General features: G+C 40.3%; 1 protein-coding gene across 13 annotated transcripts in view; it reads right to left on the bottom strand.

Moving 5' to 3' along the window:
- Window positions 1–5,039: 5,039 nt before the first annotated feature.
- The window catches only part of LOC143275406 (SWI/SNF-related matrix-associated actin-dependent regulator of chromatin subfamily D member 1-like), a 64,620-nt gene continuing 58,608 nt past the window's right edge, over window positions 5,040–11,051 (bottom strand). For all 13 annotated transcript variants that reach the window (XM_076579486.1, XM_076579502.1, XM_076579495.1 and 10 more), the window contains 3 exons: window positions 10,487–10,609; window positions 7,929–8,030; window positions 5,040–6,985 (listed from right to left, as the gene is read on the bottom strand). In XM_076579486.1, coding sequence (XP_076435601.1) covers window positions 6,932–6,985; window positions 7,929–8,030; window positions 10,487–10,609 — 279 coding nt within the window. In that variant the 3' untranslated portion in view covers window positions 5,040–6,931. The remainder of the gene's footprint in view (window positions 6,986–7,928; window positions 8,031–10,486; window positions 10,610–11,051) is intronic.

Genomic DNA, 11,051 nt, shown 5'->3' with positions numbered 1-11,051 from the left:
TGTTTCTCTCTCGTCCCTCCTAACCCCCCCCCCCCCCTTCCTACCCCTCCCCCCTCCCCCTCTTCCGCCCACACCTCGTCTTTGCTAGAAATAAAAACCAAAGATGAGGTCACCGTTTGCCCCAGAGAACAGCATCGTGGGAGGACGTGCAGACAGATTTACAGGAGGAAGGCATGCACCACATTGCCGCCAACACTGCCCACTAAATCTGGTCAAGTCTGCGGCCCCGGAACATGACGCCGGGGCAGCGGAAGGCATCAGGTCCTTGGGGGGGAACCATCCGCCAGCCAGAGAACAGGCGCACAGCGACAGGAGAGATTGCGGTAACGACGGGAAACGAGGAGCGTGGGAGGCCTGAAGCTGGTAATGGGGCACTAAGTGCTGGTCCAGACAGCGATCGGCTGTGGTGATATTCCCGGTTATCTCTGCCCGGACACCCACGCGAACGCCCACGCGGCTCTGCCGGGGATTGAGGTTCATGAGGATACACTTCCTTTTCCGCCGCCGCACGTGACCACAGCGGCACCTCCACCCCCACCTCCTCCACTCCCCCTTCGCTGTTTCTCGGGAAAGACTAGGATGTGAAAGAGAGCACGGGGTAATAATTATAACGGAGTTTTTTTTTGGAGGGGCTGCAGTATGAGTAAGGTACGTGATGGAGAAAATAGCAACGCACAAAATGGTTTGGAGCTGCATGGTTGGAACAAATTCACTGGGGCTAACTGCAGTGACCCCGCTACCCCGGAATGCCAATTCAGATAATATGTATGAAATAAATGAGCAGACAAAGACATGGTGAATAGCTCCAAGAACACGACATGTAGGTATACTGATGTCAGTATTTTGCAGTTTCAAGTTTGAACGTGCAAAAAAGTCTTTATGTTGAATAGAAACATGGGTGTGTTTTATTATGACTGACTTCGGTTTGGGTTTTCGCACTGGCAGAGTGCCGTCAGGGTGGAGAGGGGCTGTGGGGGGTGGGGGCGGTTGGTTGATATTTGTTGGTATTGTTGCTTATTCCAGCACACACACACACACACACACACACACACACACAGAGAGAGAGAGAGAGAGAGAGAGACGGATCTGTTCTAGAAGATGGTAAATCAGGAGCGGCTTTTGTAATTCCTTCATTTAGAATAGAAAAATTATACTGTATTGGAAGACAATATTCCATTTTCACAGCTGAACTTATAGCCATACTTATGGCCTTAAATTATATTTCAGACATCCCGAAAACTGTCAGTGAAATTTTATTATGTGTAGACTCAAAGTCAGTACTACAAGCTATAGAATCTTCAAATTCAAAAAAGCAAATTGAGATGACAATGGAAATAAAACATATTATTCACCAACTGACAAAACAGGACATTAAAATAACTTTCTGTTGGGTACCTTAGCACTGTGGAATATCTTCAAATGAGTGGGTAGACCAAGCAGCTAGAAGAGCAGCACATAATTTCGAAGGCGCAGTACAACTTGACATCCAGTTAGATCTGCATGAATGCATTAGTTGTACAGAAAATGTATCTAGAAATCGATTTCAGAAATTACTTATAGATTCAAATAATCAATATTACCACTGTTGTGTAAACACAAAGAATGCAGCTAATCCCAAACATTTTCTAAATTCGACACCAGCAGCACATTCAAGACAAGTTACAAGTCTAATGTATAGAATTCGTTTAAATGCCTTTCGTACAAAATTTTCTAAAAATATCAAATGTATATGCGGTAAGCAAATAACTGTAAGCCATCTACTCATTCATTGTCCGAGCATAAGACTGTTAATTCCAAAAGATGTAGTTGATGACTTTTCTTCCAATATTTCATTAGTCACTGAAAAGATTTTGAATGATTATTCATTGCTTAGAATGTTTTCAGAAATTTTAAACTCCAGTCCAGTTGGTATCCTCCTTTGTTGTTGTATTATAATTAATGTTGTTATTTATATTTACATTGTTGTAGGTTAATACTTGTTGATATGCATATACATATTCTCCCTCCCATGACACCTCATTCAATACACACCACAATGTCTTTCGACTTTTTCTTATAATAATATACCTAATAATATACCTTTCCTCTGATACATAACATGAACACTTTTTTACACTAATATTCACATGCACTCCCTTTCCTTTATACACTACTTTACTCCTTTCCGTCTAAAAACACTTATAGTGAATAGACGTTAAACTGAAGATAAAACACACACACACACACACACACACACACACACACACACACACACACACACACACACACACACACAAACACACACACACACACACACACGTGCGCGCACGCTTAAGAGAGAGAGAGAGAGAGAGAGAGAGAGAGAGAGAGAGAGACAGACAGACAGACAGACAGACAGAGACAGCCGGAGAGAGAGAGACAACAACCGTCAAAGGAGTGGCGTGGCGCATAGGTGTTGCACCCTAGTTTTGAAGAAGTAGGTTTTTATCATGGGAAGAACGCGTTTGAAGTAGAACTAAAAGATGCGTGACTGATCAGCAGAGGGAGTTGCTTCCAGACTACAGCTGGGCCATGGAGAAAGAACTGAAAGAACGCCAGCTGGCCCAAAGGACTTGAATTTCTGTCGGCGGGGAACTGAAAGAAAGGAAATGGAAAAGAAAAGGAAGCAAGTGCTGAGTAACACTCACAGGTAAACAAACAGATATTATATACAAACAATTCTTAAACAAGCAAACTGCCCAACAAACAAAACCTGTTTCTGTTGCTGCTTTTCTTCAAATTAGACATAATTAAACAAGAAGGTCGTTGCGTTTGTGTCGTACTTAACTGATTAGGCTACTGCACTTGCTTTTCATTTATGCCTTTTATTTTCGTGTGTAATTGTGTGTGTGTGTGTGTGTGTGTGTGTGTGTGTGTGTGTGTGTGTTTTGCAGTTACTTTGTCTATTTTTTAGATTTTCTTTTTTGCCCTTAAGGGCTGGATGTAAAAAAGCAATTATGCTTACTCCAGTTCTCTGCTGTCAGTGTGTGTGCGCGCGCGTGTGTGTATGTATGTGTGCGCGCTCGCACGCGAGCGTCAGTGTGTGTATGCATGTGTGTGCACGGATGTGGGTGTGTGTGGGGGGCGGGGGGTGTTTTCTTCATTGTGTATACAATTCTGTATGAAAACCTTTTCCTTTCATTTATGTGTGTGCTATTTGTAATAGATGTAGATTAGCAAGGACAGATTGGAAGAATAGGCAATGCCTAAAATCTTAATCCTTGAATGAAAACGTTTTGAGTTCTGAGTTCTCTCATGAAATAAAAATTCGTTCCGTTTCGTTTCGTTGGGAATGGAATTGTGCGGAATGGTCGAAGAGAGATAACTGCGGTTTAACAACCGTTTCGTTTATTTCCGACTGGGTTACGTTTTCTTCGCTTCTGGAAGCGAGTTGTCGGCCTTACCCCTCTCTGTGTTTACTAAATCTTTTGACAATAAAAAAAAAGAAAAGAAAAAAAAAGTGACGTCAACAACAACAAAGTCATCAACTATTTAATTCAAAATGCATAGTGATTTTTTTTTTTTTTAAAGAAGAAATTGATGTTTAACGTTGTGACACAGCAATATCAATGGCTTAAAAAAACGACTTTTTTTTTATATTGTTTAGAATTATTTATAATGAATTCACCATTCTCTAATTCTATACAAGTATATACAGTATCACCTACTCCTGGAAAGTATTTGGTAGGAACTCCATCTCTATCATTTTGTTTCTGCATTTTGTATGTGTGCATGTGTGTGTGTGTGTGTGTGCGTGTGCCGTGCGCACATGTGCGTGCATGTGCGCATTTTTTTGTTGTTTCTTCTTTCTCATTTTCAGCCTTTCTGGTTCATTTTTCTAGAATTTCATATAGTTTTTCTCTTTCCTTGTAGATAATTGGACACTTTATTTTCACTTTTTAATCAATCAACTTATCTTTATTTTTGTTTCTTTGAGGGGAGTGGGGGTGTGTGGGAGTGTGTGTGGGGGTGGGGGGGTGGGGGATGGTTGTGGAGGGGTTATAATTGATATGCGAGCTGCCACTTTGGCATTTTGATATTCATATGTGTAAGCTTATTTCTATGTCCATCCATTTTCTATCCGTCCATCCTTTTCTAATGTTAATGTGACATGTTGCATGGCTTTGCTCTGACTATGCTTTTTTAGTTTGCTTGCCTTCTGGCCAAGGGTACAACAGCAGAAGAAGAGTGGCTGTGATCACTGGAGATGTATAGGGATCACAAAAACTGAAGGACCACTTGGAAACTAGCAGCAATGATGCTGAATATTCACCAAACCACCATGTAAGCAGTCAGTGTAATGAGCACATAATGTCGTCAACACGTAATGATGCATAATCAGACTTTTTTTCATTTTTTACTGTGAAAATTCAGCACTATTGTTTATATTCTTCTTCTTCGTTCGTGAGCTGCAACTCCCACATTCACTTGTCTGTACATGAGTGGGCTTTTACGTGTATGACTGTTTTTATCCCACCATGTAGGCAGCCATACTCCGTTTTTGGGGTGAGAATGCTGGGTATATTCTTGTTTCCATAACCCACCGAGCACTGACATAGATTACAGGATCTTTAATATGCCTATTTGATTTTCTGCTTGTGTATACACACAAAGGGGGTTAAGACACTAGCAGGTCTGCACATATGTTAACCTGGGATATCAGAAGAATCTCCCCCCTTTACCGACCAGGCGCTGTTACCGAGATTCGAACCCCATACCTTCAGATTGAATGTCCAACGCTTTAACCACTCGGTTATTGCCCCTGTCTATTGTTTATATAAAACGACTGAATAACTGTAAGCTTTTGGCTGAAACACTGATTTTTCAGATGCGTTTATTCATGCTGTTCATGAAGGACTTGTGCCTGAAACAGTGGTAAATCATTAACACACGCTCAAACACAAATACCATTCTTTCATATGCACACACACACACGTACTGTGGCACACACATAACATACAAAAAAGCAAACGCAACCATCCCAAGTCACCATCCACAAACAAACTGGAAAGAGATCAAAATAACAAAAAATCATCTTTATTTCTGGCTCACAATCTCACACAGGTGTGATTCCAAGGTCTCCACTTCCATCAGCCGGATACACAGGAGTGACTTTTTATTATTTGCTGCCCATTCCAAAGGTTCTAATTGACACTCCCCTCAAACCATTTGTCTTCGACGACAAAGCTATTTCTTGAAGGAATGAGTGGAATCTCTGTAAATGGAGACAAGTATCAAAGTGTTCAATTACAAGCCAAAATACAAATGAAATCAGGAGAGAAATGACTGTAGACCTCAGTGCAATGTAGTAATAATGTTACATATGTTGTGGGCGGGTATGTTTTTGTGTGCGTGCAACATGTGTGTGTCGGTGTCTGTGTGTGCACGTGCGTGTGTGTGCACATGCGTTCCCATGCCTGATATGTGTTGGACAGTGAAAAAGATGTAGAATAAGGCATGGACATGGGAGAAAAAAACACACCAAAAGTAGATAAAATCATCATTATGATCAGATTGTGTTTTCCTTAACAGTTTAAAAATTTGTGCCACAGTCCTAGACCTGCTTTACCATGAACAGAAAACAACACCGAACAAATAAAACACAACACTGAACTGTTCATGACACTGAAAAATTACCACAACTTATCCCATGCATCGAAACAGCACCAACACACAATGAATCAAACTGTGATTTAAAAAATAATAAAATTCCCTACATCAAACCTTGAGCACAAGAGCAAAATACATGCGAGGCAGTGGTAATGCATGTTTCTAATCTTTTACATAAAAAATCTACCAAACAACATCTTCCTCAGTAACATCAGATGCTTTTCAGCAAAGGCCGAGCTGCAAACACTGTGATGGGAGTGAACAATTCACTTCAGGAATTCCAAACAAAGTAGACACGTATGTTTTCCATTACATATTGCTTTGTCAGCTGCAGTCAGACAAGAAACACTCACTTGAAATCAAACTAAAACGATAATAGTTTTTCACAGGAGCACACAGAGAAAACGCTGAGTAACGATTTTTCCGGCCTAAAAAGTTACTCACTAAAAACATACTTCATCTTATATACATATTGATTTCACTTTCAATGGACAATAGATCTTGTCCATCAGTCAGTGAACTATAACATGATTTTTAATGTTCTTTACAACATTGGTATAAATGAACACGTCAAGCAAATCCTTTTCTTTAACAATATCAGATCGTTCCAGTAATAGTAAGATGCACAGCTGTCTTGAAAAAAAGTATACGATGGGGTGGGTTGGACACAGTAATGTTAATTAATATTTTTTGTTCTTTTGCCCTGCAAAAATAATGAAAGAAAAAATGCAGTAGTTAATACTTTGACACAACAAAGAATTAGGAAGGGTTTGGAGAGAAAAAAAACCAAAAAAAACAAACAACACAAGAAGGGTACAAACTGGTTGGTTGACTGGGTAACTGTAACATTGACAATGACAACAAGTAGATTTGACAGACATTTTCACCACCCAACAACAAATTATTTTGGTCAGACAATTTCACACCACAATTAACAAGATACCATGTTTTGGAACAAAAACTGTTCCTTCAGAATGAAAACACCCTGGCCCTACCCTTCAGTCCCTTCTGAGATTTCTTCCTTATTTTTGACTTAATGGTGAGAGAAGGAAAGAGTGCTGGTCTAAAATTTAGATGCCCAATTTATCAATATGCCACGCAAGAAAACACCCAACACCTTCCTCTGAAATAAGTGTACCAATAATCTCCACAAAGAACATAACAACCCAAACAAATCGAAGGTGCGATGTCCATGACCACACAACTATCCCAACATAATGAACACATGATTGTGAGATTGCGGACTTCCCCCTCCACAGGCATGGCGTGCGGTGATGATGACGACCAAACACTGGGTCCTTCACTATGTGTTCCGCAGCCCAAGGGCCTGCTCCAACTCAAGTCGTCTCTGCTGGACCTGAACAATATGAACACTGCAATTAACACAGATGCCAGTCCCTCTCAACTTAAAAAAAATTTTTATAATATTTTCAAAGAACAACTGAACCACCAGTAGCATATTCAGCATACAAACACTATTTACCTGCATAGCAAAAACGTAATATCTACCTACAAAGCTTAGATATAGCGTTTACCAACACAGCACACATGCAACGTTCACCTAGACGGCATTATATATCTGTATCCAGTCTTTTAGCAAGTGCTTGCTCACAGCCTGCCAATCGATCAATGTCGTCTGTGAAGCAAAGGTTCATGATGGTTCTTCCTCTAATGCTGACTGTGCTGACGTTATCTTCAAGCATGTCAGAAATGATACACATAAGGAATAAGCTGAACAACACTGGAAACAGAAGGCAGCCCTATTGGAATCTACTTGTGGCATGGAAGCATTCTCCAATAGCCCCCTGTGTGAGTACCACACTGGTTGTTTTGGAGTACAGTTGCTGGTTGGTGCTGATAAGCTTTTGCCTGATGTTTGTTTGTTGTTGTTTTTTTCCATTGTGGCCCATAGTGCTTTCTGCTAGACTGTCAAACGCCTTCTTGATGTTGTGGCAAAATTCCCTCTGGTGTCAGAGGTATTTTTCGCAAATGGTACATAGGTTAAAGATCTGTATGATTGTACTTCTACCCTTGTGGAATCCAGCCTGTTCTTCAGCAATAATAGTATCTGCTGGTGGCTGTAATCTGTTCAGAACTCAGTCACACTATCAAGGCAAAAAAAAAAGAAAGAAAAAAAAAGACGACAACAGTTCACAATATGAAAGAAAAAAAATACAGATCTAAGCAAAACATTTTCAGTATTCACACAAACAAGAAGACATAAAAAAAAAACCCAGTCCACAGTAAATATAACTCAAAGCAGTGACAGGGAAAACAACTGCCCCCTCCCAAACACAAACCTTGCCATAGAAGTAGCGACATACAGCCTCCTGTGACCAGGGCTGGTAGAAGAAATCCGCCCGTCTCTCCTCTTCGGGGTTTCCCACCACGTCCGTCATCGTCTGCAAGGGGGAAAAAGGTGCCCAATGAAAGGTGATCCAGGTTCTCCTTTCCACCACATGCCTTCTCTTCCTGTTCTATTTGTCAGCTGAACTGTTCTTACTTTTTGACTCACTTATGTAAACAAAGTGAGTCTATGTTTTAACCCAGTGTTCGGTTGTCTGTGTGTGTGTGTGTGTGTGTGTCCGTGTGTCTGTGGTAAACTTTAACATTGACATTTTCTCTGCAAATACTTTGTCAGTTGATACCAAATTAGGCATAAAAATAGGAAAAATTCAGTTCTTTCCAGTCATCTTGTTTAAAACAATATTGCACCTCTGGGATGGGCACAAAAAAATTTTAAAAAAAGAAGCCTAATTATATGCAAACTGCATTTACTGTTATATTTATTATTTTTGTATTCTCTAAACTTGGCACTTTGACCTCTTATTCTGACACAACAACAAGAGGAGTCATTATTATCATTTTTTGTTCAAACAGGAACTTCTTTTGCTAAGCATGGAATTTCTATTTATTTTGCAAACGTTTTGGTGCAGATAGTAAAAAAGAGAAATTACTCTGTAATTAATGCAAGGGGACTTAATTTATCACAAGTGAGTCTTGAAGGCCTTGCCTCTCTTGTCTTTTGTTTATAATTCATGCAACATTTAAATTTCTACCTGCTGAGACATCCATCACTTAAATATGTATTCAGTAATTGTATCTGTACACAATGACAAGACTGTACAAAAACTTACAAATTCACTGTCTCTGTATCACGATATTTTCAACTAACATACTGTTTAAACAAGAGTTTTGTCCCATCACAATGAACTAACTGATGATGAAGATGATGATGATGATTACAGTAATGCTGATAAAAATTCATCATGTTTATATAATCATATATCCAAGACTAAAAAAAGTAATAAAAAGGACATTAAAAAAAAAAAAAGTTTCCAGTTACGTTTGTGTATTTAGTTATTCTTTCTGTAATCACCCATTCATTAACCTATGTATCATTCATCATTGTGTTTGTTTAAACTTATTCACTTGTATGTTTCGTCGGTTCATTTGTTCCATCTGCTCTGTCAGTTTTACTCATCTTCACTTTTTTTGTTTGTTTTGTATTGCTGTATTTTTTTTATTAAAAAAAACAAAACAACAACAACAAAAAAACCCACCAAAAATCACTGACTTCTGATTTTTTTTTCTCCTCACTGTTCACCTCAGTGCACTTTCAGAAGCAATCATTCACAGACTTAACAACATTTTTCAACGCCTTGAACTCCATCCTCTCACATCCCTTCCCCCTAACACCCTAACCCCTCTTCCTTTTCTTTTTTCCTTTTTTTTGCTAGAATAGAATAGAATAGAACGGAATATGTCTTTATTACCAAGTGTACCGGGGTCACAAAGAATATTGGGGGCGGCAGAATACATGACAAGATATGAACATAAATCGAAAATCATACACAAACACAGATATAGTAGAAATTAGGATACATACAAGTGCATATCAATATAAAAACTTGTGCATACTCACACATGCATGCACTGCACACACACACACATGCACACACACAAACTCTCTCTCTCTCTCTCTCTCACACACACACGTTTGAACAGAAGCTGCATATTACATGTGGATGGGGCTGATGACTAGATATTCAGGTAGATGCACTACTGATCTTCAGGTAGATGCACATCTGCACTATTTTAGTGGCATTACTCCTACAACATTGCTCAACCCAAGTCCTCTGCACACAACCATGCCCACAGATTTATCTGCCACAGCCTCAGTGCTGGCGGTCCACAGGGGGAACTATCAAGTGTAGGTCACCACCCACCCCCCCCCCACCCCCCACCCCCGGCTCCCCCCTTACCTTCCCCAGTCCTCAGGGGAACTATTAATGTTAGGTCACCCCCTTGACAAGGCAAGGAAACTATTTACGTTAGGGAAGAAGACAAAAATGACTGCTGGATTCTTCAAAGACAAAAAACTAAAGTTTATAAAAACCTTTTTGGTGGTAGTTGAATCCTTTTTGTTTTTACACGACGTTTCGGACCATAGGCCCGTTGTCAAGTGATGAGAAGAGGACAGTGTGAATAGGAAACGGTATGTGAGGAAAGGGTGATGACATCTCACTACTTTCCTCACATAGGTTTTCCTATTCACACTGTCCTCTTCTCATCACTTGACAACGGGCCTATGGTCCGAAACGTCGTGTAAAAACAAAAAGGATTCAACTACCACCAAAAAGGTTTTTATAAACTTTAGTTTTTTGTATTTACATTAGGTCTAACCCCAACCGCCCCCACCACCACCCCCACCCCCACACCTCTCTTGCCTTCTTCAGTCCACACTGTCAATGTTAGGCCACCACCCTCCTTCCTAACCCCCTTCCCACCTCACTACCCTTCCCACTGCCCTCGTCTCTTCCTCCCCACCCAAACATGACCCAAGCAGAGCACTGACCTTGAGGTCCCTGGTCTGGGAAATGAGCCAGTTGTTGAGGAACTCCTGGGGGTCCCGGGCGAAGCTGAGGAAGAACTCCCGGTTGGTTTTCAGCTGGTTGATCGTCTCCACCGTCTCATGGATCTGTTCCCAAGGGCAGGCAACCACGTAAACACATTGTAATGGATCATGTTCTCCTTTTTTTGAATGACAAGTCCTTTTTTTTTTGGTTTGGTTTTGTTTGAAGTTTATGACAGAAATTGTGTGACGGTAAAAATGAATGGTGAAAAATAAAGAAAGAAATAATCAGTTACGGTTAAAGGTCCCAAAGCTTTTTACGGCCATCAAGGTGGTGAATTCACATCTACGGTGTCTAGGGCTGTATGAGAAGGCTGGGCCCAATCTACTCCTTCCAAATACATAAATTATTATAAGAAAAAAGAAAAAAAAGTTGAGAGAATCTGTCAAGAGTGGTGGTCTTGGAAGCCAGAGAATTCAAGAGCACAGGGATTGAATCCCACATTCATCAGCATTTAATTCCCCTCCACCAGACCTCAAGGTGGTGGTCTGGATTCTATTCATACAA

Source organism: Babylonia areolata, chromosome 2 (genome assembly GCF_041734735.1).
Source record: "Babylonia areolata isolate BAREFJ2019XMU chromosome 2, ASM4173473v1, whole genome shotgun sequence".
In the NCBI taxonomy this organism is placed as follows: Eukaryota; Metazoa; Mollusca; class Gastropoda; order Neogastropoda; family Buccinidae; genus Babylonia; species Babylonia areolata.
The sequence above is the reverse complement of the archived record's forward strand: the minus strand, read 5'-3'. Positions and strand labels throughout refer to the sequence as shown.